Genomic DNA, 27,599 nt, shown 5'->3' on the forward strand with positions numbered 1-27,599 from the left:
TGGGCGCGGCGGGGGGCGGGGGCGCGCGGGGCGGCGGGAAACCGCGAAGGGCGGGCTCGTCTCCACAGAGGCGAAGTGCTGGAGCCCAGGTTCGCGGGGTCGGGGTCGGGGTCGGGGTCGGCCGGGGAAGACCCCCGGGGCCGCTTTCCTCGGGGAAGGTCCTGGAGAGAGGGAGGGCCGGCGGCGGTTCGCGCTCATCACCCTCTGCTAAATCCTGGTGGCGAAAGTCGCCAGATGAATTTATTTGGGAAACGAAGCTATAGAATGGACTTGTTTAGATTAAGATTGCGGCTGAGAGGCTGACAACCTGTCAAATTTTACACACGACGCCTGAAGCACACGCTGTCCAGCCTCACAGCTGTGCGATGGCACAGCCATGCAGCCAAGTTCCGGCCGGTGGATGGCTGCCGAGCAGTGTACAGAGCGTCTTGCAGAAAAGTCCTTACAAGGGAAGGGGTCACATCACACACTGAAGGTGTGCACCACAGACCTGAATGTAAAGATTAAAACTGTAAATCACCTCGAAGAAAACAGGAGCAAATCTACACAACCCTGGGTTAGACAGCCGGTTCTTAGGACACCACAAGCTGCACTGTATCTAGATGAACAATTGTGCTGCAAACAACCCAACAAGTGAAAAGATAACCCCTGAATGGGAGAAATATCCCCAAATCATAAAGGCTGGCACTGGAAAATATAAAGAACTCTTAAACTCAATAAAACATTTAAAAATGGGCAAAAGATTTCAGGAGATACACTTCTCCAAAGACAGACAAAAACCAAGTACATGAAAAGACGCTTATGTCACGAGGGAAACACAAAATTACAAGATCCTACAGCACTGCACGGCTCGGACTGGGCAGGATGCGGAGCAATCACACACTGCTTGTGGACACGTAAACCGGCGCAGGTGCTTGGAAAACCTTGGCAATCTTCAAAAGGTTAAACGTGGAATTAGCATATGACACAGCAATTCTTCCTAAGTATATATACCCTAGAAAAAAAAACATGCTCACACAAAAACCTGAACACAAATGTTCACATCAAGATTACGTAAAATAACCAAAAAGTAAAAACAACCTAAATGTTCCTTAACTGCTGGATAAATAAAATGTGGTAGGTATATCCATACAGTGGACTGTCATTCCGCAATAAAAAGGACACAGATGAACCTTGGAAACCTTCAGTGGAAGGACAGGAAACTATGTACTCTAGGATTCCATGTACACACAATGTCCAGAATAGGTAAATCAGTGGGCAGTGTAGAACTGATAGGGAGTATAGGTTTTCTCCTAGATATGAAAACATTCTAAATTAGACTGTGGTGATCCCGTGGCTATACTAAAAGCCACCGAATTGTACAATTAAAGGTGTGTGTCTCTTCCCCTCTTCCCACTGGATGAAATGCGAATGTGGTGACTGGGGCTCAGGCAGTTGCCTTGAGACCCAGGGATAAGTGATGGTATTCGGAGACAGAGAACACAGGAGTCTGACCTTTCATGAAGTGGTTCTACCAGCCCTGAATTGCTTCCATCTGAATTTTGCATGGAAAGAAATAACATTTTATTTTGTAAGCCACTATTTGATTTTCTGTCATAGCTAACTATAATCCTAAAGTATATACCACCCAGTCTAAAGCAAATCATTCCAGGGGCGCCTGGGTGGCTCGTCGGCTGAGTCTCCGACTTCGGCTCAGGTCAGATCTCACATTCGTGGGTTTGAGCCCCGTGTCAGGCTCTGTGCTGATAGCTAGCTCAGAGCCTGGAGCCTGCTTCCGGTTCTGTGTCTCCTTCTCTCTCTGCCCCTCCCCCTCTCATGCTCTGTCTCTCTTTGTATCAAAAATTAATAAAAACATTAAAAAAAAATAAAGCAAATCATTCCATTTTCTATGCCTCAACCTTTTTTTTTTTTAAATTGAGGTATAACTGACAGAACAGTAAACTAGTTTCAGGTAGACAAAGTAGTGATTCATTATTTGTATATACTGCAAAATATGCCTCAATTCTTTAACCTACAAAATGGGTACCTTCTGTTTCCTTGATTGCAGCCTTATCAACAGTGAAAGAATGATTAGATGATGCATGTGCTAAATATTTAAATTTCAAAACTAAAACTCAAGCTGAAAGTTCTTTGAATAACGTACCTTTAGATACATCATTTTATATGCATTTTTAGGCCTAGGAATATTTCATCCCCATTATTTGTATTCTGCTGCACATAATACCACAATTTTAATTTTGAGAAAAAAGTAGTAAAAAAAAACCCTACATCTCTTTTTTGCACAGAAATATAATAGAAATACAGGCATTTGTCCCTAACACTGTTTCTAAAACGATGATCTTAATATAAATTTTGAAAGACAAATACGTTAGAGATGAAATAGCAGGATTACAATAACCAAGAAACCTGCCTTTTAATTAAACTAAACACCGCATCACTTAAAAATATCTGAAAGGATGAACACCAAAATGTTATTAGCGGTTATGTTTGAAAAGTGACGTTGGTGATTTAAAGATCATTTCAGCATATCTGCATTTTCTAATTTTCTACAATGAATATGAATTACCTGTGAAAAAAGATTTAAAACAAATGACAAAAAGCCAAATATTAGTCTCCTGCATCAGCCACTTCTATCTGGAGATGTGTGCGATGAGCAATTTTTTAATAAGATGGTTTATACTTAGAGAAAGAACAAAGAAGTGAACTCTACCAAGAAGATCAGCTAGTTCAACTCAGGACACAGATGGTTTTTAAAAGAACCTACCTCTGAATATTAAAAATATCCACATCTTAACACTTCTGAGTATTCAATGAAAGTAACACTGATGACAGTATCTGACAAACAGAAGGCACCTAATAAATGTTGATTCTCAAACTGAAGGACTTCGGCAAATAAAAATAACAGATGCATCCAGATATAACTATTTTATGAGACAAATGTAGATTATTTCATAGATCTGTTTAATGAATTATTATTTCATTCTAAAGACAACAGTTCTTTAACCATTAGCAAAAGATTGCTTTTAAAATAAGGCACTGAAATAGATGCAAACATACTATAACACAATGAAACATAATGAAAATTATTCTGAATGAGAAAAGTGTATAAAATAAATAAGACCAGTTTTGTAACCTGCACAATGCATAGTAAGTTACCCATTAAATTAGGATCTGTAAAACTAGAAATGTACTTCTCTGTATCAGCCTTAACAATGATTCTCAAGAAACTGACTGATGAGTTCTGAAACAACTACACAGGTCAAATTGTGTTCTACACCCAAAATGTTTTGATTATTTTCAAGTCTGCCTTCCCTTCCATGCCAAGTTTGATTTATATTTTCTAAAGTATGTTTTGTGTGTTTTACATATTTAATTAACAACCTTACAATTTTAAACTTTAAGGTAGACAGCTTTATCAGATGATTCTCATTTTAGAAAACCTCTGAGAGTATTATTCACACTAATGAAAGTTCCACAGTTACAAAAATGAAGGTTACTGCTGCTGCTGGGTCTTTATAGGAACTTCCCACTGGGGTGCATCCTACGTGTACACACAAGAAAGCCTTCAATGCATCTTGTGGAGAAATAATTACAAACTGGAAAATCCACAGAGGAGGCTTTTCTACAGGTACAAGAAAAAATTTCCAACAAGAAGCCCCTTTATAGACATCAATGTAGAATCACATACTGACTAGAGTTGTGTATATTAAATTATAAAATGCTTCATGATAGATCTAGGGAACATTTTCTTATAGACTGAAAAATACACTAACAATCATTTTATATCCGAAAGAGTTCGCGGATTTTTGCCATTCTCTCATTTTTTGTCAAAACACCATTATTTTTGTTTCACCGGAGAGAGGGCTCTAACAGAGCTGTAAACATTACTGAGAGTATTCTCTATCATATTTCTCTTCATTTCTGAGAGTAAGTGACAAAAGCAAAAGGCTCTCCTTTGCCCTCTCTCTCTCTTCCTAATAAAAAGACCTCAAACAGAAGGCAGATCTCATAAACCAGGTCACCTCACCATGTGTCTATTTCTTGTTATTCCTGAGCTTCTATTAAAAATCCCACGTACACATTCCAGCCTTATCTCCGCTCTGCTTAGAGAAGATGAAGTATAGGTTTCTATCATGATTAGTTAAGAGCGAGAGGGGACCAGGCTAAGAACCAACTGTGGGAGATAAGGACATAACGGAAAGGTCTAGAAGTCCCACGTCAGCGGAGTCTCGCACTGCTCGTGGTGAATGAAACACGCAGGTTTTTCTCGTAGGGTGGAAGCAGTGTCAGACTTCCAGAACACGGGCACTTCTACCCTGTACCTAAGCATCACTGAGATTAAAGTGCAGAGATCTGGGACCCACCCCAGATACAATAAACCAGAATGTGTGGGGCAGGTGCCTGGAACAGACCTTTTGAAATGCTTTCCAAGTGATTCTTCCATGAAGTTTGAGAATTCTCGTGAACCCCTGCTTTGTGAGAATGGTTCTTTCAAGAGGTCCACAGAGTCAAAACTATTTTCATAATCAACTAAGACCTTATTTGCTTTTTTCCCTCATTTTCTCATGAACATACAGCAGCGTTTCCTAGCGGCTACATGGTGTGCGACATCACAGCAGACTGACTGTGGAAGCGGCCGTGAGATCCCATCTGTCCTCTGTAAGTCAGACGGTAAAGACGGTTGAAAAAAATGGAACACGATGCCACTTTTTTCACTAAACCTGTTTTAGAAAATGCATTTTCGTTAAAATGCAGTTTATACTAACATGAGCTTATTTTATTGAATAAATATTTTATCACTTTTTATTTTCAATATCCTATACATAACACACACTAAACAAAAGGTCTTGAGACCAAAGTGTGAGAACTGCGCTTTCCGGCAGGCCCCCGCCGCCCCACGGACGCTGCTGCTGCACGGCTGGCTACTCGGTCTCTTGGCACACTCCATGTATATTTCACTCTAAATAAGATTCAAATAGAGAATTTGCGAAAAAGCTTCTTAAGCTATGTTCAGGCAAGGAAATTCAACCTGACAATGAAGTACTGAAGTCTAACTAGTTTTAGTTAGATGTTTAAGATAAACAAAACCTGTCTCCCTTGATGGCGTCAGAAAGCAAATAAATAAATAGTCCTTTCTTGTACACACAGGTTGACTCTGATATACAGAACAGGAAACTGTAGTTTATGTGATGCATTTACAAAATACTAGCAATGTGCCAACATAGGCGTTAGAACAGATTCTACATGAGTGGTAGCAAATGAAAGGTTTACTCAAAATGTTAGCTAAAAACAATATCCTAATTTTCAAAAGAAAATAAGGGATGAACTAGGATTCCTGGATAGAAACTTTTTAAAATTACACTTGTTGAAAATATAGAAATGTAAGTAGGCAGATTAGTATTGACATTATACTATGCTGCACAATTTTATTCCTAAATGAAAATACATTTTAGTCAGTGTGCCAAGTTAATATTTGAGTATATCTTGCCATTAGAGAATAAAAACCGAGAACACTTCGAGGTTCAGGCATAGTTCTGGTGACAGTAGTTTCTTCTAGCCTTCTGACTGTATCCCAGGTATAAAATAATTACACTGAAGCTTTTAACTTGCCATGTATAAACTTCTTACTGTATTGCTATTTTAAAAATCTGAGATAGCTAACCTCCAAACAAATCATGGCTGGTTGGGACCCTCTGAATGAATGAAGTGTGAATACGTTTGCTAATTTATACCATATTTAGATTCTATAGGATATAATGATTTAATATATCTTATTGTTGAAGAACCAGTATGTGAAAATAAGTGTAGTTTTCTGAGTAGTCTTTTGGAAAAAGTGCATTGAATATAGTTTCCAGTCATAGCTTATATTCCTAACTTGTACTTATTTAAAATCTTCTCATCAGGAAGGAGTTAAATAGCATTCAAACCCAAAGTCCAGCAAATCAGACTTCCTTTCCATCATTCTGGTTTGTGTGTTCATTTACAACCATCATTTCTCTGCAAACTTTCCACTTAGTGTATCAAAAATCAATGTTATGAAAGTTCTCTAAAAGGTTCAGCGGTTTTTTGGAGTCTCTGAATGATTACAGCATTCTGTAAATCTGCTTCTTCCAGGGTGAGGGTTTCATCTAGCAATCTGAGGGAAGGGAGAGCGGTGGCCAGGGAAAAGGGAGGGCTTCTCTGGGATCCTTGGTATTTTTCAATGAAGTCTTTGATGTGGCTTATCCTGTAAAATAGCACAAACTATTAATATAATTTTATGAGAACATGAATTAGTTAATGTGAGATAATAACTTGAAGATATCTAACTATGTTCATACATAGAACAGTGAAATTATGATGACAGAACTGACCTGGGCTTTTTTCTTTTTATGTTTATTTCTGAGAGAGAGAGAGAAAGAGAGAGAGAAAGACAGACACACACACACAGAATCCAAAGCAGGCTGTAGGTTCCGAGCTGTCAGCACAGAGTCCAATGCAGGGCTTGAACTCAGAAACTGTGAGATTGTGACCTAAGCCAAAGTCAGAAGCTCAACCAACTAATCCACCCAGGCTGCTCTGGGCTATCTTTCTTAAAAGTTGACTCTGGGTGGTAAGGAATTACTATGATTTATCTTTAGTGTGATGAGGGTATTATGGTTACATTTATTATTTTTTTACTTATTTTTATTTTAGGGTGAGTGAGAGTGCAAGAACACTCAAGCAGGGGAGAGGGGCTGAGGGGGAGAGACAGAGATAGACAGACAGAATCGTAAGCAGGCTCCGTGCTCAGCACAGAGCCCGATGCAAGATTCTATCCTACCACCCTGGAATCATGACCTGAGCTAAAATCAAGAGTTGAATGCTCAACTGACTTAAGTCACCCAGGTGTCCTGTATTATTCCATTTTTATTTATTTTTTTAATGTTCATTTACTTATTTTAGAGAGAGAGAGAGACTCACGAGAGCAGGGGAGGGGCAGAGAGAGACAGGGAGATAGAGAATCTGAAGCAGGCGCCAGTGCAGAGCCCGACATGGGGCTCGAACCCACAGTGAGAACATGACTCTAGCTGAAGTCGGATGCTTAACTGACTGAGCCATGTAGGCCCCCCTGGTTACATTTTTAAAGAGTATTTATCTTTTAAAGTCTAGAGTCTGCTTGAAAATAGTTCGGTGGAATGAGTAAGGGATCATTCAACCTTCCGTGTGTGTGCATGCGTGTGCGTGTGTACACACACACCTGAAAGTGTCTATAACAGAAAGTTTCTATGCCTACACACCTGGCTCTGAATGGATCAGAAACGGTCCTACAGGTAATCCTAGACAGACACAGGCTGTATCTCTTAAATACCAGGTCATGCTGTGCTTCAAACAGAATTAGGAAAATTCTTAACTCACTATGGGTAGAATTTCAGTTAGTATAATAAACACTATAATGTAATATAATTGCAGTTTTGGAGGTAGCTCAAAGTTATGTTCACCCAAGTATATGTGTACATATTTAGAGAGACACGTACAGAATTCATTACAACTAAGATGCCACTGATTTTAAGACATGCATGTAATGTACAGCTAAGAAAAAAAATCAAATTATGACAAGATATTTTCTTAACACCTAGAATTTTTATATTTATAAAGAGCACTATTAATTTCACATAAACATTTCTCAAATCAAACATCTGCTTCCATTAGAATAAAATGGTTAAGCCATTACTAATACCTAAACATTATTCAGACCTGGATCCTTTTAATCACCTTTGATTCAATCGTCAATATACATATTTTCCAACATAACAAGAGCTCTCTGTATTATCAGGTGTTTTCATGTAAATAATTTTTTAAAAATTTTTTAAATGTTTGTTTATTTTTGAGAGAGTGAAAGAGAGACAGAGCAGGAGTGGGGGAGGGGCAGAGAAAGAGGGAGACACAGAATCTGAAGCAGGCTCCAGGCTCTGAGCTGTCAGCACAGAGCCTGACGGGGGGCTTGAACCCACCGACCATGAGATCATGACCTGAGCTGAAGTTGGATGCTTAACCGATTGCGCCACCCAGGCGCCCCAAGAATTTCTTAAAAAATTTTTTTTTAATGTTTTATTTATTTTTGATACAGAGAGAGACAGAACATGAGAAAGGGAAGGGCAGAGAGAGAGGGAGCCACAGAACCAGAAGCAGTCTCCAGGCTCTGAGCTGTCAGCACAGAGCATGACACGGGGCTCGAACCCACGAACATGAGATCTGACCTGAGCTGAAGTCGGACGCTTAACTGACTGAGCCATCCAGGTGCCCCTCCAAGAATTTCTTTAAAAAAGACTGTTGCCAGGGAGCCTGGGTGGCTCAGGTCATGATCTTCTGGCTCGTGAGTTCAAGCCCGAGGTCGGGCTCTGTGCCAGCAGCTCAGAGCTTGCTCCAAATTCTCTGTCTCCTTCTCTCTCTCTCTGCCCTGCCCTGCTTGTGCATGCATGCTTGCTCTCGCTCTCTCTCTCTCTCTCTCTCTCTCAAAAATAAAGAAATAAATATTGAAAAAAATTTCAAGACCACTGCCTCTGGGATGCTTTTTGTTCTGCTGACACTATTCTTCACGCTTTGAGGCAGAGAATGAGGCAAAGACAACTGTACAACGATTGCCATTCGGCCAACCACGGATGTCAGCACACACCTCCATTCCAGAGATGCTACGGTGTGAAAAAACGTGCAATTCAAGATTAATGAAATATGGCATATCACGGAAGGCAGAATTCTACCACTTCATTAAAATTCATTAATTGCCACTCTATTAAACCTGTGTAGTTTACCAAAAAAGTCTAGGACATAGTCTCATGTATTTATTCTGGTACCAAAAGTAGATAATTAAAGGTTAAATAAAGCTAATGGCAAATAATATAAACATAAAAAGAAAACAGTAAAAATTAAAGGAACCATGGAGCAAAATTTTTAAACATATATTGTGATCTCTATGATGCCATTAGAATAAAGAAATGCAAATCTCAAAATCTATGAGAAGATAAAAGATAATACAGATTAGGCTCAAAAGGAGGCAAAAAAACAGAAAGAGCAATAAAGAATACAAAGCCACGGGGTGAAGAGAAAACAAACAGCAAGATGGTAGCCTTGAGCCCAACTAGTTCAGGACATTATAGATCACTGTAAAAAGTGGACCCAACACTCCAACTTAAAAACAAAGCCTGGAGTGAGGGGGCCCCTGGCTGGCTCGTCCAAGAGTACATGACTCTTGATCTCAGGGTTGTGAGTCTGAGCTCCATGTGGGGTGTAGAGACTAATAAATAAACTAAAAAAATGTAAAAAGTAAAAATAAAAACAAAGCCTGACCACCTTCGCTGTGGACCGGGGCGAGACGGCAGTCGCTGCGGGGCTCTGGGCGGCCGCTCAGGGCAGCGAGCAGGGGCAGCTGGGCCACCCAGAGCCGCCACCCCAGCAGCCGCGGGGACATGCTACCACAGCTGAGCCTGGAGAAGCAGTGACGTCCCCCACAGATGACGGGTTCCTGAGCCAGGACCCACCCCACTTCTGTTCATGGACAGAGCAGACTGATGCCGCAGTCCACTGGTCCAGATCATTTATAGTGAAAAATTTAAAGATGTTTATAATTATTTCTGGGCTATTCTGCAGCGTGATGAAAGAATTAAACGATCCATCTACCTACCTACCTACCTACCTACCTACCTACCTACCTATTTTTGAGAGAGAGAAAGAGAGATACAGATTCAGCGCAGAGCTGGATGCAGGGCTCGAACTCACTAACAGTAGTAAGGTCAAGATCTGAGCTGAAATCAAGAGTTTGATCCTTAGCTGACTGAGCCACCCAGATGCCCTGAACTGAATAAACTTTTAAATTAACCAGAGATGCTATGGAGTTAAATGCAGTGGCATTTGGGGGAAGTTTTCTTAAAATCATTTCAAAAGGACTGATGTGGGGAAGTGAACTACACCACTGTAAGAACTGAGGAACAACCTCAAAACTATCAGGTTTGGCATCACAAACATTAGTGGAATGGCTAAAAGATCCATCTCAGAAGCTTAAGTTTATTGCTGATATTTAAAAAAATTTTTTTAAATGTTTATTTATTTTGAGAGAGAGGGAACCGCGAGCGGGCCACAAACCCCTACATCATGACCTGAGCTGAAATCAAGAGCCCAACACCTAACCGACCGAGCCACTCAGGCACCCCTATTGCTGATATTCTTAATCAGGACGCAAAGAATCATACCTGGCAACATCAACAATGGGTTACTCAGAAATTTAAACTTTGAGATATGAGCTGCAACATGCAGACAAACTTTTTATTTTATTTTTAAGTAGGTTCCACACCCAAAGTGGGGTGTGAACTCAACGCCCCTAGATCAAGAGCTGTATGCTCCACCAACTGGGTCAGCAGGTGCCCCTAGACCAACCTCTTTTTTTTTTTTAAATTTTTTTAAATGTTTTATTTATTTTTGATACAGAGAGAGACGGAGCATGAGAGGGGGAGGGGCAGTGAGAGAAGGAGACACAGAACCGGAAGCAGGCTCCAGGCTCTGAGCTAGCTGTCAGCACAGAGCCTGACATGGGGCTTGAACCCACGAACGTGAGTTCTGACCTAAGCCGAAGGCAGAGGCTTAACTGACTAAGCCACCCAGGCGCCCCTAGACCAACTTCTTAAGGCAGATATGAGAAAGAACTGTGTCTGCACCAAAGATATTTCATAATTTGATACCACTGGCCCCAGTGATCATGCTATTTTGGAGAGAGAAGTCCAGTACACTCTGGAAATGGTCAAACTAGTACATAATGAAAGTGCACACAACTATCTGAAAGGGATTTTACAGGATTGTGGTCTTTCCAAACTTCCCAATCTGTTAAATCACTTAATTGATTTACCACCAAGTCACAATTCCCACTAGTTGCCTTCTTATTTTTGGGGCTGTGTATGAAGACATGCTAGAAAACCAAAGTGACAACAAGGAGGACATTCTTTTTTTTCTACACCCAATGTAGGGACTGAACTCACAACCCTGAGATCAGGAGCTGTAAACTCTACCAACGGAACCGCCAGGCATCCAAAGGAGGACATTCTTTTACTTTCTTCTTCTTTTTTTCTTTTTTAAGCAGCTTTTTCTTAAGCACCAAGGACATTCTTCATAAAGTACTGAGTCGGTGAAATCCTAGCTAAAGAAAAGCACATTTGGGGGCGCCTGAGTCACTCAGTCGGTTAAGTGGCTGACTTCAGCTCAGGTCATGATCTCATGGTTCACAAGTTCGAGCCCCACATCTGGCTCTGTGCTGACAGTTCAGTGCCTGGAGCCTGCTTCTGATTCTGTGTCTGTCTGTCTCTCTCTCTCTCTGCCTCTCCCCTGCTCATGCTCTGTGCCCCTTAAAAATGAATAAATGTTAAAAAAAAAAAAAGGACACTATAAGGAATATTGGAGATATATGGAAGATCCTTTCAAAGCAAATGCACCACAGAAAGTCACCCCCCAACAAATGTACAATAATAATACCATCTGGAAGAACTTGATGGAATGCTTTTATTTTTTTAAGAGACTCTAATGCAGAAGTTTAAAACTAAAGTGATCACTTCCTTTGCCTGTGGTATAAACCATGCGAAGTGTGGGACTCCATGGGTGTTGTGGCTATTCAGACTAATAATTTTGATTCTTTTAAAGCAAAGTAAATTGGATGGAGGGAAAAGAAACAGAGAGTCCCATGAAGGAATGTTTGTAGTCTTACCAATATTTACTCTAATCCCTTTGCATCAGCTCCTCCCGAAAGGGAGGATGCGCCAGTGTGTCCCTTTTGCAACAGTAAAGAGTGCTGGTAACTTGTATGTAATGGACATAATGTAACTTCAGTCTGGTTCAGGAAGCAGGGAATGCAACTGTTACACTAGAGATGATATGCCACAAACTATCTGGCTCACTGTAAACAACTAATGTCAAAAGAACGGTTTTGTAATAAAACGATGGATGCATCTTAAAAAAATAAAAAATGTGCAAATTAAAAAAAATAAAGCCTGATTAGTAAACACTTAATATTGTTGGCCAATGATTAAAAAAAATTTTTTTTATGGTTTTTATTTATTTTTGAGAGACAGAGACAATGCGAGCAGGGGAGGGTCAGAGAGAGAAATGCACACAGAATCTGAAGCAGGCTCCAGGCCCTGAACTAGCTGTCAGCAAAGAGCCCGACGCAGGGCTCGAACCCACGAACTGTGAGATCGTGACCGGAGCCGAAGCTGGATGCTTAACTGACTGAGCCACCCAGGTGCCCCAGCCAATGATTTTTAAAAGCTTGTCATTCAGGAAAAAAAATCTAGGTGACTATTAGCTACTGAAAATGTTGTAAGTATTTTTCTAAACAAAGAAGTTGAAATTAAAATATTTGATTTCCTTAAAAAGAAACAGACTTAGACTGGAATAACAAATCCCCTCTTCCATTTTCCACCTGTTTAGTTTGCCCTCCTCCCATTTTAAAGGAACTTGGGTCACAGAAAAGCATTCTAAGGCATCATTTAAACATACGCTGCTTCTATTATTATTATCGGCTCTTTGATTCTAGCTGTGTAGGGTGGTTTGCCATTTGGAAATAATAGAGGTGAAATGCCTTGAAGAGAGCCTAACACACAGTAAGCACTCAATAGGCGGGAGCTAAAAACAAAACACAAAAAGCACAAAAGAGGAACTGAAAGAGACTGTTAGCCTAGATATAAAAACTATACTTAAATAACTACAAGAAACAAGAAAATAAATACAAGAAACTACATGTGTCTGTTAAATAGACAGACACATATAAATACATAGTTAAGCTGAAATTAAAAGGAAGGAGAAGGATATATAACATGCCAGCACCAATCATAAGGAAGCTGGTGTGACTGTATTAGTATCAGGCAAAGTAAACTGCAATGCAAAATTATTAGGGACTAAAAAGGACATTTCGTTAGTGCTAAAAGGCCAATTAACCAGAAAAAACACAAGTTTACCTCTGTACAGACCTAATTACATAGCTTTAGCATACATAAAGTAAATATTGATGGAAATAAAGGAAAAATTGACAAATCTGCAATGATAGCAGTAGATTTTAGCACAGAGCTATAAGTAACTGATAAAATAAGCAGGAAAATAAAGCCGTAATTTAATTTATTGAAGAGTGATATAATTAAGATAAAATGTAGTTGGCAAAAGACAGATGGACCACTCAAGTAGAAGGGAGAGTCCAGAACAGATCATCCGATTACACAAAGGTGCCACAGCAGTTGGGTCAGGAAGGAAGTCTTTTCCACAGCGTGATAAACCTGGACGTAGCCACGTGACTTGCTCTAGCCAATGGGATGTTAGAAGAGTGATGCAAGTAAAACTCTGCTTAGTGTGGGACCAGCCTCGTGCCTCTGCCCTTGTTATGAGAACACCGACAGGCAGGCTGCTGATTCAAGGGGAAGAGCAGACCCAGACGCACAGACACGTGGCTTCAGTTAGTGCTCCCTTAGATGACCTGCAAACATGAAGGAGCCCAGCTGAGATCAGCGAAGCCATACCTGCTGACCCATAAATACTTACTGTAACACGCCAGGAGACTTCCCTACATGTTTACTGAGCACTGCTGACTGATACATCCATATAAACAAATACAAATGTGGACCATTACCAGTAAAAACAGAACGGATAGTTGATTTCATATAATAGATTATAGTATAGTAATGAAAACAGAAGAGGTACAGTTACATAACATCAACTTACATGAGTCTCAAAAACAAAAGTTGTATAATGTACATAATAACATTCATGTCACGTTAAAAAAAAAAAGCAAAATCGCCTTTCTTTTTCCTTACTAAACAACTTGGTCCAAAAGCCAAGAGTGTGGTAGAACATGGGAACCAGAAACGATACGGAGATGTGGTGGCCCAGGACAGGGACTCAGAGTCCCTGAGGGAGAAGAAGGTCTCTGCACAGGAAAGCTAACCACCTGCATGGTGCCAGAGCCTGACAAGCACAAGAAGGGTGTCCACGCAGGGCAAGATCAGGTGGGGAAGGGGGTGTCAGAGAATAAGCAGAGTAAGGGGTGTGGCCCACAGAGAAGACCTGCCCAGTACAGAGCGCCAGCAGCCCAGAGGGGTGAGGAATAGATCCAAACTGAGAGGCAGAAGAAATGGCACGGGGTGGCCTGTCTCAAGCTAAATGGAAAGAGCTTTCTTACAGAGGAGTGGCCAGCAGCACCGTGTGAGAACCAAAAAGGGGTAAAGAGAGTGTACAGGCACAGGAGAGAGGAGGCTGCACCGAGAAGGTGAAGAGGTCATTGGCATGGGGTGTTGAAGTGGTCTGGGGTGATGTGTCAGAGACCCAGCAGGAACCCAAGGGAACTGAAGTAGAAACTCAAGCAGAATACGGGAAAGCCCGAGCAGGGTGTAGAAGTCTTCCATGAGGGGGAGGTGGCAACAGGGAAAAAAGAGAATGGTACTACAAAACAAGGAAATACTTAAAGACTGATGGGAACATGCCAATAAGATAAAGGCAGACTCATGGACTATATCTGGGAGCATTAAATAAATTATAAGAGTATTAAAATAAATTTCGCTGGTGAGAGCATATTATTCTCCATATAAAAAAGGGAACCATGAGAAGATGCAGGTATAAATAATGAACAAATCTGATATCACAGGAAAAACATGGAATAATGCAATTTTAAACTTCTTCCCCAGAAAATCTGTATTAACTACAGAGAGGAAAAATAACTTTATACTAAAGGAGATTGGCAGATATCCTTTTAACCAAGTGAACATACTTGGGGCGCCTGGGTGGCTCAGCTGGTTAAGCATCCGACTTAGGCCCAGGTCATGATCTCACGGTTCACGAGTTCAAACTGTGCAGACAGCTCAGAGCCTGGAGCCTGCTTTGCATTCTGTGTCTCCCTTTCTCTCTGCTCCTCCCCTGCTCATGTTCTGTCTCTCTGTCTCTCAAAAATAAATAAACGTTAAAAAAATTTTTTAATAAAAAAAGAACAAATTTAACATCATCATAATGGGACAACATGTAAATGATGCCACCTGACAGAATGCAATGAGAGATACAAAAGCATCACTTTTGTGATACTCCTGCCAAAATTAGTGAACTAAATATAATCACAAGAAACAATCAAATGCAAAATTGGCCTGTAATTAAAAGAAAAATGTCAAGGTTATAAAAATCAAAGAAAGACTGAGGAACTATTATTTCAAACTCAACATGATAAAGGCCATATATGAAAGACCCACAGCTAGTATCATACTCAAGTGAGGAAAAATGGAGAGCTTTTCCTCTTTAGTCAGGAACAGGATAAGAATGACCACCCTCATCGTTACTATTTAACATAGTATTGGATGTCTTAGCCTCAGGAATCAAACAAACAAACAACAAAAAAAGGCATTCAAATTGGTAAGGAAGACAAATTTTCATTATTTGAAGATGACATGATACGCTATCTGGAAAACCCAAAAGACTCCACCAAAAAATTATTAGAACTAAATACATGAATTATGTAAAGTTGCAAAATATAAAATCAATATACAGAAACCTGTTGCATTTCTATACACCAATAATGAAGGAACAGAAAAAGAAATCAAGGAATTGATCCCATTTACACCTGCACTAAAACCAGTAAGATATCTAAAAATAAATCTAACCAAAAAGGTAAAAAACCTGAAAACTATAAAGCATTTATGAAAGAAATTGAAGAGAACACAAAGAAATAGGAAATAACTTCCATGCTAGTGGATTGGAAAAACAAACATTGTTAAAATGTCTATACTACCCAAAGCAATCTACACATTTAATGTAATCCCTATCAAAGTATCACCAGCATTTCTCACAGAGCTGGGACAAACAATCCTAAAATTTGTAAGGAACCACAAGAGACCCTAAATAGCCAAAGCAATCCTGATAAAGAAAAGCAAAGCTGGAGGCATCACAATTCCAGACTTCAAGCTGTATTAAAAAACGGTAATCAAGACAGCATGGTGCTGGCACAGGAACAGACACAGAGACCAATGGGACAGAATAGAAAACTCAGAAATGGGCCCACAACCATGTGGTCAATTAATCCTCAACAAAGCGGGAGAGAATATCTAATGAGAAAAAGACAGTCTCTTCAACAAATGGTTGGGAAAACTGGACAGCAACATGCAGAAGAATGACACTAGATCACTTTCCTACACCATACACAAAACTAAATTCCAATTGAATGACAGACATAAATGTGAGAAAGGAATCCATCAAAATCCTAGAGGAGAATACAGAGAGCAATGTCTCTGACCTCAGCCATAGCAACTTCATACCTGACACACTGATGGAGGTAAGGGAAACAAAAGCAAAAATCAACTACTGGCCCTTCACCAAGATTAAAAAGTTCTGCAGAAAAAAGGAAACAACAAAACTAAAGGGCAGTCTATGGAATAGAAAAGTTATAAGCAAATGACATATAGAATAAAGGGTTACTATCTAAAATCTATTAATAACTTATCAAACTCAACACCCAAGAAACAAATATTCCAATGAAGAAATGGGCAAAAGGCATGAATAGACACTTTTCCAAAGACATCCAGATGGCTAACAGACACATGAAAAGATGGTCAACATCACATATCATCAGGAAAATGCAAATCAAAACCAGGAGATACCACTTCACACCTGTCAGAAAGGCTAACATTAACAACACAGGAAACAACAGATGTTGGTGAGGATGTGGACAACGGGGAACCCTCCTGCACTGCTGGTGGGAATGTAAACTGGTGCAGCCACTCTGGAGAACAGTATGGAGGTGCCTCAAAAAGTCAGAAACAGAACTACCCTACAACCCAGCAATTGCACTACTATTTATTTACTCAAAGGATGCAAAAATACTGATTTGAAGGGGCACATGTACCCTGATGTTTACAGCACCATTATCAACAACAGTCAAACTATGGAAAGAGCCCAAGGGTCCATCAACTAACTGATTGATAAAGGACACATGGTGTGTGTGCCTATACACACACAGTGGAATATTACTCAGCCATCAAAAAGAATGAAATCTTGCTGTTTGGAACAATGTAGATGGAACTAAAGGTGTATCATGCTAAGTGAAATAAGTCAGTGAGAAAAAGACAAATATATAATTTCATTCACGTGGAATTTAGGAAACAAAAAGAGATGAACATATGGGAAAGGGAAGAAAAAGAGAGACAGAGGGAAGCAAACCATAAGAGACTCAATGATAGAGAACAGTGTTGATGGAGGGAGGTGGGTAGGGGAATGTCTAAATGGATGACGAGCATTAAGGAGGGAACTTGTTATGATGAGCACTGGGTGTTATATGTAAGTTATTAATCATTAAATTCAACTCCTGGAACCAATATTACACTATATGTTAACTAACTAGGATTTAAATAAAACTTTGGAGAAAAAACAAAAAACACAACACCCCCCCCCCCCCCCCCCCCCCCCCCCCCCCGCGGAAACCGAGACATCTGTGATTCTGAATGGTCTTTAGGTAAAAGAGATATCGGTTTACATGGCAAATGTTGAATTGGGCCCAAATATTAGCTGGTAGAAGAAGATTTTCAGGGTTAGGTTCCCAGATGGCTGAACTGTGGTTATATGGGATAATGTCCATGTTTGTAGGAAATACACAGTAAAGTATTCTGGGTGATGGGTCATCACCTTGGCAACTTGCTCTCGAATGGCCAGGGGGAGAAACGTTCTTTATGCTGTTCCTAAAATTTCTCTTTATGTTTATGATTGTTTTAAAATGTAAGGCAATTATATGAACATGAGCAAAACAACTCCATAATTTTTCAAGATACATATGTACTTGGTAAAACTATGAATAAAAGCAGATGAAGGACACACTGGGGTGGCTCAGTTGGTTAAGTGTCCAATTGGTTTCAGCTAAAGTCATGATCTCAGTTTCAGGAGTTCAAGCCCCTCATTGGGCTCTGTGCTAACAGTGTGGAGCCTGCTTGGGATTATCTCTCTCCCCCCTGCTCTGCTCCTCCCCCACCCATGCTGGCTGTCTCTCTCTCAAAATAAATAGTCTAAAAAAAAAAGAAAAGAAGATGAATAATACAAATTTAGAATAGAGTATCTTCTGCACAAAAAAAGGAGAGATATGATCAAAGAAAGGCACACAGATTCATTGGTATATGTTTTGAGTGAGGCAGTATATGTGTGTTTACCTTATTATTAATTTAACTATAATCTGTAATTTTTATGTAAAACTTTTCTCCCCCAAATTTTAAATGTTTTTAAATAAAGAAGGAAACCGATGCACAGTATAGTCCTACTTTTAAATAAAGGGAACAAAAATTTATGGGGTGCCTAGCTGGCTCACTTCAAGAACATGCAACTTGCGATCTTGGGATCATGACCTCAAGCCCTGTGGTGGGGGCAGAGTTTACTTAAAATATAAAAATAAAAATAAATTAAAAATCATAAGAGGTAAAACACTGGAAAAATCCATGAAACTGACAGTAGTGATTATTTCTGGGTAACAGAATTTCAAATGACTTCAATTTCATTCATTATTTTTCTGTGTTTTTTCAACAGAAAATATGCACAAAATGCTAATGACTGATTTTAACAATTCTTCTAAAATTATATATCCAGGGGGGTCTGGGTGGCTCAGTAGGGTAAGTGACAGACTCTTGATCTCGGGTCGGGTCATCACGCCTGTGACAGACTCTGCACTGATAGCATGAGGCCTACTTGGGATTCTCACTCCCCCTCTCACTTTGCCCTTCCCTTGCTTGTGCACATTGGTACATGCTCTCTCTCTCAAAACAAATAAACATTAAACAAAAATGGTTACTGGATACGGTTGCCTATTTCTCTACAAAAAAAAAAAAATAGCTACTGGACACTTGGGTGGTGTAGTCAGTTAGGTATCCAACTTTGGTCACGATCCCATCATGAGTTGAAGCCCCACACCGGGTTCTCTTGCTGTCAGTGCAGAGCCTGTTTTGGATCCTCTGTCCCCCTCGCTCTCTGCCCCTCCTTGGCTCACACACACTCTTTCTCTCTCAAAAATAACAAACACGGGGCGCCTGGGTGGCTCAGTCGGTTAAGCCTCCGACTTTGGCTCAGGTCAGATCTCACGTTTGTGGGTTCGAGCCCCGCGTCAGGCTCTGTGCTGACAGCTAGCTCAGAGCCTGTAGCCTGCTTCTGGTTCTGTGTCTCCTTCTCTCTCTCTCCCTCCCCGTCTCATGCTCTATTTCTCTCTGTATCAAAAATAAATAAAACATTAAAAAAATTAAAAAAAAACAAAAACAACAAACACTAAAAAAATATTCTTTCACTTAAAAAAAAAATCATTAAAAAAGTAAATTAAAATAAATAAAATAAAATTACATGTCTAGTTATATAGGAAAACTAACCAAATGATAAAAATGATAATCCACAAAACAAACTGGAAAGACTTCATGATGTCCAAGATTTTCTATTGTCATATTACATTTAGAGAACTGTTAAGATCCTTGGTTAGTTCCTAAAAATTGTCTACTGAACTGAAAAGAAATTTAAAAAGGAAAAAACTAAGACAAATAATGAAATGGAAGACTCACCTATGAGAAATGTTAAATTTCTGGACAATCCGTTTTCCATCGGCTAACCAGATCTGTACATTAGTGATGGGTTCGAGGTTGTTTAGTTGAACAGACAAATCTTTATTCTTGACGTCAATACTCTTTGCCTTAGAAACAATTTTTGGTGTGGCACTAAGAAAATCCAGACAACAAAGTCAGACGCATGTTATTAAGCAAAACCTTATCATTAAATAACACATACCCCAATGTTCACAGCAGCACTTTTAACAATAGCCAAATCATGGAAAGAGACTAAATGTCCATCAATTGATGAATGGATCAAGAAGATGTGGTTTATATACACAATGGAATACATGGCAATGAGAAAGAATGAAATCTGGCCATTTGTAGCAAAATGGAGGGACCTAAGGGGAGTCATGCTTAGTGAAATGTCAGGCAGAGAAGGACAGATACCATATGCTGTCGCTCATGGGCCTAATAGGAGAAACCTAACAGGTGACCATGGGAAAAGGAAAGGGGGGGGGAAAGAGTTGGGGAGAGAGAATGAGGCAAATCAGGAGAGACCTTTGAATCCTGAGAACAAACTGAGGGCTGAAGAGGGATGGGGGAAGGGGGAGTGATGGTCATGGAGATGGACACTTGTGGGGAAGAGCAATGGGTGTTATATGGAAACCAACTTGGTAATAAACTATTAATAAAAATTTTTTTTTACATTAAGGGGCACCTGGGTGGCTCAGTCAGCTAAGTGTCCAACTTTGGCTCAGGTCATGTCACAGCTTGTGAGTTTGAGCATGGCATCAGGCTCTGTGCTGACAGCTCAGAACCTGGAGCCTGCTTCAGATTCTGTGTCTCCCTCTCTCTCTGCCCCTCCCCCACTCACTCTCATCCTCTCCCAAAAATAAATTTTTAAAAAACTTTACATTAAGTATATTTTAGGAAGATTTTAGTAAGTCACTGCTATTTCCTCAATAATAACAATATTACTTATGTCCATCATATATGATAAAAGTAGGAACCTAATGAAATTAGGCATATCTGAGGAATTTGTAAGACTGTAGAATGCTGTATAAATATAAGATAAAATATTGTAATTATTTATATAGAGCCTTACAGAATAGGTAATTTTACAGGGTTATTAGATTTATGGACTTTATCTACTACTCCCAAGGTTAAAATTTCGCTAAGAATTGAGAAGTTCTCAATGGAGATTAATTTTTGGGTTAAAGTGGGAGGGGGGAAGGAAATAAAGTATTTCCTGATCATTCTGAAAGTTACATCTGAATTTTTTTTAATGTTTATTTTTGAGGTGGGGGGGAGAGAGAGAGAGAGAGAAGCAGGCAGAGCATGAGCAGGGGAGGGGCAGAGAGAGAGAGGGAGACACAGAACTCAAGGCAGGCTCCAGACAGCACAGAGCCCAACGTGGGGCTCGAACTCACAAACCATGAGATCATGACCTGAGTTCAAGTTGGACGCTTAAACAACTGAGCCACTCAGGCACCCCTACATTTGAATATTTTTATATGTGTGGATGAATATGTAGATAACTTTACCAATCTTAATATATGAGAATGCATAAAAATACAAGTGATCACGTATGTAACCTCTTTGTCATAAGGCAGAGTTAGATATGATGAAGACGGCAAAATCTGACTGACAATAAAGGTTTTGATATGGATATTCACCTTATCGTGCATTTTTTCAGTTCTGTTATCTCACAATTCAGACCCTTATCACAGAACACAATGTTGAAGGCCTTGGTAAGTATAAAATTGAACCCTGTATTCATTCAAAAGCTAGCATATGCACTCTGTAACACTAATGGCAATGATCAAGCGGTGGGTGCAAGGGAGTAAAATCATTTATCCATCCAGTTCTGCCTAATGTCCTAAGTAATCCACATCCTTTTAATTTGGTAAAATCAAAAAAGTCTCCAGGATGTTTTTAGTGTACGACTGGCATGTGTTAATTTACACTAAGGTAAATATGACTTAGGAGTCCTCATAAAAGTTACAAAGAAAAATCTCATTTCCAATGAGAGAAATGATAAGCTCTATATATATGGTCTGTATTGTAAATAATGACAAGCTGAGTATTAGTCAAGCCTCTGCTTATGGAAAGCAAGCTCCTGAGCCTCCTCACCTTCCAAGTCGATGGCCCTGTCCTGAAAAGGGCTGGAACACAGGTTTCGTTGACACACATACTTCATTTTTTTTGTCTTCAACTTTAACATCCACCTCCTCTTTATCAAAAATTCCCTGTAATTCCAAAGGTAATTCTCTAGGAAGGAAAAGAAACAAAGTGACAAAGCCCTCGAAGTTTTTTCTTTTTCTGAAAAGCATATTCTGTATGCAAACAGAACTGAAAAATATATAGAAATAAGAGGCATATAAACTTTACAATAAAAAGGTAAATATTTTCTTAAGACTTTATTTTTAAGTAATTTCTACACCCAATGTGGAGCTGAAACCCATAACCTGATCAAGATCCACATGCTCCAACGACTGAGCCAGCATGTGCCCCCAAAACTGAATGTATTTAAAATAATACAGTCAAATAATATGAATACCAAGAACCACGAAGAATCCAGAGTAATTTCTTTTAATGTTTATTTATTTATTTCTGAGAGAGAGAGAGTGTGAGTGAGCGCGCACGCACGCATAGGGGAGGTACCCATCAAGAGAGGAGACACAGAGGGGTGCCTGAGTGGCTCAGTGGGTTGAGTGTCTGACTTCAGCCCACGTCCTGATCTCACAGTTCTGAAAGCTCAGAGCCTGGAGCCTGCTTCTGATTCTGTGTGTCCCTCTCTCTCTGCCCGTGCGCATGATCTGTCTCTCAAAAATAAATAAATGTTAAAAAAAATAATAATAAAAAATAAAAAACAAAAAAAAATAAGAAAAAGGGAGGAGACACAGAATCTGAGGCAGGCTCCAGGCTCTGACCCGTCGGCACAGAGCCTGATGCTGGGCTCGAACTCACGAACCGTGTAGACCATGACGTAAGCTAAAGTCAGATGCTTAACCGACTGAGCCACTCAGGCTCCCCAAATACAGAGTTCATTTTTAAGACTACAAATTCATGAACAACTTGAGTTAGTCAGTAGTACCTAGAATAGTACTAACGTCATGAAACATTTGATGACTATATGCTCCTAAATTTAAACAATTTGATCTTTTTATAGGTGTCTGAATAAAACTATTTTTGAACAGAAACATAAAAAAATAAATATAGATTTACTCTAGATATGATGAAATAAAATACAAATATGTAGAATTTAAAAAATGTTTTTACATTTCATACTCCTAACAGAAAGATTCAAGTAACACTGTTAGGACACGGACTCCACTGGAGGCTTTGTCTCAAATACCACAGGCCTCTCTTCTGAACAAGGTAAACTTCTTTGAAACTTATGATCTTTTGAAAGCAGAGTCTTTTCTAATGAACACTTGAAAGTTTACAATGTTATGGAATATATGGATATATAAGCAATGAACTTTCACAAGGAAATTTTAAACAAATTACAAATTTTAACACACATAAATTGATTTTTTCTTGATAACTGAAATAATACAAATTCATTTTATACTTAGGATCTTACACTTTTCTGTATGTGTTATACTTCAAATATTTTTATTTATGAGTAAATAATATACATTTGTTCTAAAAAAAAAAAAAAGACATAAAAATGTAAACACAAGTCAACTTAGAAAGTGACAGTCCTGGAGTACCTGGTGGCTAAGTTGGTTAAGAGACCAACCCTTGGTCTCGGCTCAGGTCACGAGTCTATGGTTCCTGAGAGCTGGCCCTGACTCAGGCTTCGCACTGACAGAGAGGAGCCTGCTTGGGATCCTGTCTCTCCCCTACCTCAATGCCTGCCCCCATATGGCCATATGTCTACTCTCTCTCAAAAATCAATAAATTAAAAAAAAAAAGTGACATTCCTTATAATCCCACTCTCCCTTTAATAAAACACTGGGGCACCTGGCTGGCTTAGTTGGTAGAGAATACAATTCTTTCACTTTTCCAACTGAACCAGCCAGGAGTGCTGAGCATGCAACTCTTGATCTTGGTTGGGGTTGTGAGTTCGAGCCCCAGGTTGGGCCTAGAGATCACTTTAAAAACAAAAACAAAAACCCACGTTAGGACACCTAGGTGGCTTGACTTCGGCTCAGGTCATGTTCTCACAGTTCGTGAGTTCAAGCCCCGCAGTGGGCTCTGTGCTGACCACTCAGAGCCTGGAGCCTGCTTCGGATTATGTGTCTCCCTCTCTCTCTGCCCCTCTCCTGTTCATGTTCTCTCTCTCGAAAATAAACATTAAAGATCCCCACAAAACTCTAGTGTTGTATCTCCTAGATTTTCTCTATACATATAATAAAACTCCATGTAATTATTTTATTTTTTCTGCAGATGGTACTGATCTATACATACTATCAGTATACTGCAAACTGTTTTTTATACAACTTAAGTGTATTTATTCATTTTGAGACAGACAGAAAGAGCACCAGCAGCAGAGAAGCAGCAAGAGAGGGAGAAAGAGAATCCCAAGCAGACTTCTTGCTGTCAACAGAAAGCCTGACGTGGGGCTGGATCTCATGAGATCAAGACATGAGCCAAAATCAAAAGTCAGACACTCAACTGACTGAGCCACACAGGAGTCCCTGCAAACTTTTTAAAAACAAAAGATACCAGGGGCACCTGGGTGGCTTGGTTAAGCATCCAACTTCGGCTCAGGCCATGTGGGTTCAAGCCCCAAGAAGGGCTCTGTGCTGATAGGTCAGAGCCTGGTGCTTGCTTCAGATTCTGTGTCTCCCTCTCTGTCTGCTATTCTCCTGCTCATGCTCTGTCTCTCTCTCTCAAAAATAAATAAACGTTAAACAAAAATTAAAAAAAAAAGAAGAAAAAAAGCACTTAAAAAAAACCAAAACAACCCCCCAAAAATAAAAGATACCATAGAAATCTTTTCACGTTAATATATAGATGTATGCCATTCACTTTTACCAAATGCATACTGTTATAAAGTAAATCAAATGGTACAAATATATAAAATATTCTTTCCATTTTTTTCTTAGTGACTTATAAGAATTGTATATATATTCCATTTACATGACATTTATGAAACAAGTACCTCCGGGCTAGCAGTTCTTTTCTGACTGCATGCAAGTGTTGCTGGTAAATAGAAGTTTTTAATATTCATATAATGAAATGTATCCATATTTTTATATTGCTTCTGGGATTCCTGCCAACTATAGCTACATGCAGTAATGTGGATTCTTCCAAGTGAAACATGCCTAAAATACCCTTGTATTTACAAAGACTGCTTACCCTTTTTTGATGGAGTTCAGAAACTGCTGATTTGCCCCATCAGAGTAACTTCTGAAATCATCATTGACTGTGAATCCATTTTTCCATAGTTTTATACTAACATCTACCTGCAAAGCAGCAAGAAAAAAAAGTATCATGTTAATAAAATGTACTAGATTAAAATTCTTAAGTTTTTTCCTATTGTATATATTTTATGTATCATTTTCTTTATAATGTTGATAAAATTGACACATAACATTGTATTTATTTTTGGTGTACAACAAAATGACTTCATATATGCACATACCACAAGATGATTGCCACGGTAGATTTAGTCAATATCCATTATCAAACACAACTACAAATTTTCTTCCAGTTTTACTGAAAACTAACACATGTCACTATGTAAGGCAATGCATACAGCATTATGGTCTGATTTACATGTATTATAAAATAATTACCACAATAGGTTCAGCTAACACCCATCATCTTATATAGATACAATAAAAAGAAATGAAGTAGGGGAGCCTGGGAAGCTCAGCTGGTTGTGAACTTCGGCACTTGGTTTGTGAGTTCGAGCCTGATGTCGGGCTTTGTGCTGACAGCTCAGAGCCTGGAGTCTGCTTTGGATTCTGTGTCTCTCTCTCTCTCTCTCTCTCTGCCCTTCCCCTGCTTGTGCTCTCTCTCTCCCTCAAAAAATACATAAACATTTAAAATAAATTTAAAGGGCGCCTGGGTGGCTCAGTTGGTTAAGTGGCCAACTTCGGCTCAGGTCATGATCTCACAGTTCATGGGTTCGAGCCCTGCATCGGGTTCTGTGCTGACAGCTCAGAGCCTGGAGCCTGCTTCAGATTCTGTGTCTCCCTCTCTCTCTGGCCCTCCCCCATTCGTGCTCTGCCTCTGTCTCAAAAATAAAATAAAGCTAAAAGAATTAAAAAATAATAAAATAAAATAAATTCGAAAAATTTGAAAAAAAGAATTTTCTCCTTGTGATGAGAACTCTGAGGATTTACTCCAACTTTCCTTTGTCTCACAAAGCAATCATCTCACTGTACATTATAACCCTAGTACTTATTTATCTTACACTTGGAAGTTTGTGCATTTTGATCACCCTCTGTAAAATTTAATGTATTATTTTTTTTAAATTTGTAAATGTTTATTTTTGAGAGAGGGAGAGAGATACTGAGCATGAACGAGTGGAGGGGGGGCATAGAGAGGGAGACACAGAATCTGAAGCAGGCTCCAGGCTCTGAGCTGTCAGCACAGAGTCTGATTCAGGGCTCAAACCCACAAAATGCAAGATCAAGACCTGAGCCGAAGTTGGATGCTTAACCAACTGACCCACCCGGGTACCTCTTTAATTTATCATTCTTAAGAGCAAACTTTAAGTGTAAAATATCAAAAATAATGTATACAGGGTTGAAGGGCTGGCTCAGTCGGTAGAGCATAAGACTCGATCTGGTCATGAGTTTGAGCCTCAGGTTGGGCATAGAGTTCATTTTTAAAAATGTATATACAGGTCGCCTGTGTGGCTCAGTCGGTTAAGCATCAGATTTAGCTCAGGTCATGATCTCATAGTTTGAGAGTTCGAGCCCCAAGTTTGGCTCTGCACTGCTAGAACAGACTCTGCTTGGGGTTCTCTCTTTCTCCTTGTCTCTCTGCCCCTCCCAGACTCAAACTTTCTCTCTCAAAATAAACTTAAAAGAAAAAAATAAAGGCCACATTTAAAATAATTAAACAAATAAAAATTAAAAAGAAAATAAAAATAAAAAATGTGTATACATGGGCCCCGTGGGCGGCTCAGCAGGCTGAGTGTCCAACTTCAGTTCAGATAATCATCTCCAGGGTCATGAGTTTGAGCCCCACATCCAGCTCACTGCTGTCAGCCTGTCAGCGCAAAGCCTACTTCAAATCCTCTGACCCCTTCTGTCTGCCCTTCCCCTGCTTGTGCTCTCCTCCCAAATAAATATTTTTAAAAATGTATAAAAATAATACTCATAGTTTTTTTTCCCTTCATAATACTCATAGTTTTCTTTAAGAAAACTCACCTGCAAAAATATTCTATGCCCTGTTCAGAGGAAGCTAAAGTTTCCTGTTCAGATTTCTGGACAGTTAAAGAGAAGGACTTCATTTGAAATTACTTTGGACATTAAAATCTGTGATTAATTAATTAATGGCTATTCCTCCAAATATAAAATACCACTGTTACCGTCAATTATGTTATCCTTTAACGTTTTGTTTATCAGCTCAGAGAAGCAATATTTATATTTATTCTCTCATTCAAAGAAAGGTAAGTTACTACTGAAACCTAAGAAAGGTTCAAGAAAACAGCAGAATTCAGGGATATTTCAGGCTAAACGCTGGATGGATTGAAAAGCTGTTTAACAAGATTTCAGACCAAGAGAGCCTCTCCCTTGTCTCTAGCATTTATTCAATCATTTACTCATTCAACATACATATACTCAGCACTTACTAAGTAACAAGCACTCCATTAAGGTATTAGGGAAAATATAAAAAAGAATGGAATCTTGCCATCTGCAACAACATGGAAGGAACTAGAGTGTATTATGCTAAGTGAAATAAGTCAGTCAGAAAAAAACAAATATCACATTATTTCACTCATATGTGCAATTTAAGAACCAAAACAGATGAATACAGGGGAAGGGAAGGAAAAATAAAATAAAATAAAATAAAATAAAATAAAATAAAATTAAATTAAATTAAAAAAAAACAGAAGGGAAGCAAATCAGAAGAGATTCTTAAATAGAGAGAACAAAACTG

At 39.3% G+C, this 27,599-nt stretch overlaps 1 protein-coding gene across 1 annotated transcript in view; it reads right to left on the minus strand.

Annotated features, from left to right (window-relative positions):
- Positions 1 to 2,940: 2,940 nt before the first annotated feature.
- The window catches only part of UBXN2A (UBX domain protein 2A), a 50,677-nt gene continuing 26,018 nt past the window's right edge, over positions 2,941 to 27,599 (minus strand). The window contains exons 4-7 of the mRNA XM_029938222.1: positions 24,840 to 24,946; positions 21,660 to 21,797; positions 19,539 to 19,691; positions 2,941 to 6,226 (exon numbers count right to left, since the gene is read on the minus strand). Of these exons, the coding sequence (XP_029794082.1) occupies positions 6,034 to 6,226; positions 19,539 to 19,691; positions 21,660 to 21,797; positions 24,840 to 24,946 (591 nt within the window). The 3' untranslated portion in view covers positions 2,941 to 6,033. The remainder of the gene's footprint in view (positions 6,227 to 19,538; positions 19,692 to 21,659; positions 21,798 to 24,839; positions 24,947 to 27,599) is intronic.

Source organism: Suricata suricatta, chromosome 4 (assembly GCF_006229205.1).
Source record: "Suricata suricatta isolate VVHF042 chromosome 4, meerkat_22Aug2017_6uvM2_HiC, whole genome shotgun sequence".
Taxonomy (NCBI): domain Eukaryota; kingdom Metazoa; phylum Chordata; class Mammalia; order Carnivora; family Herpestidae; genus Suricata; species Suricata suricatta.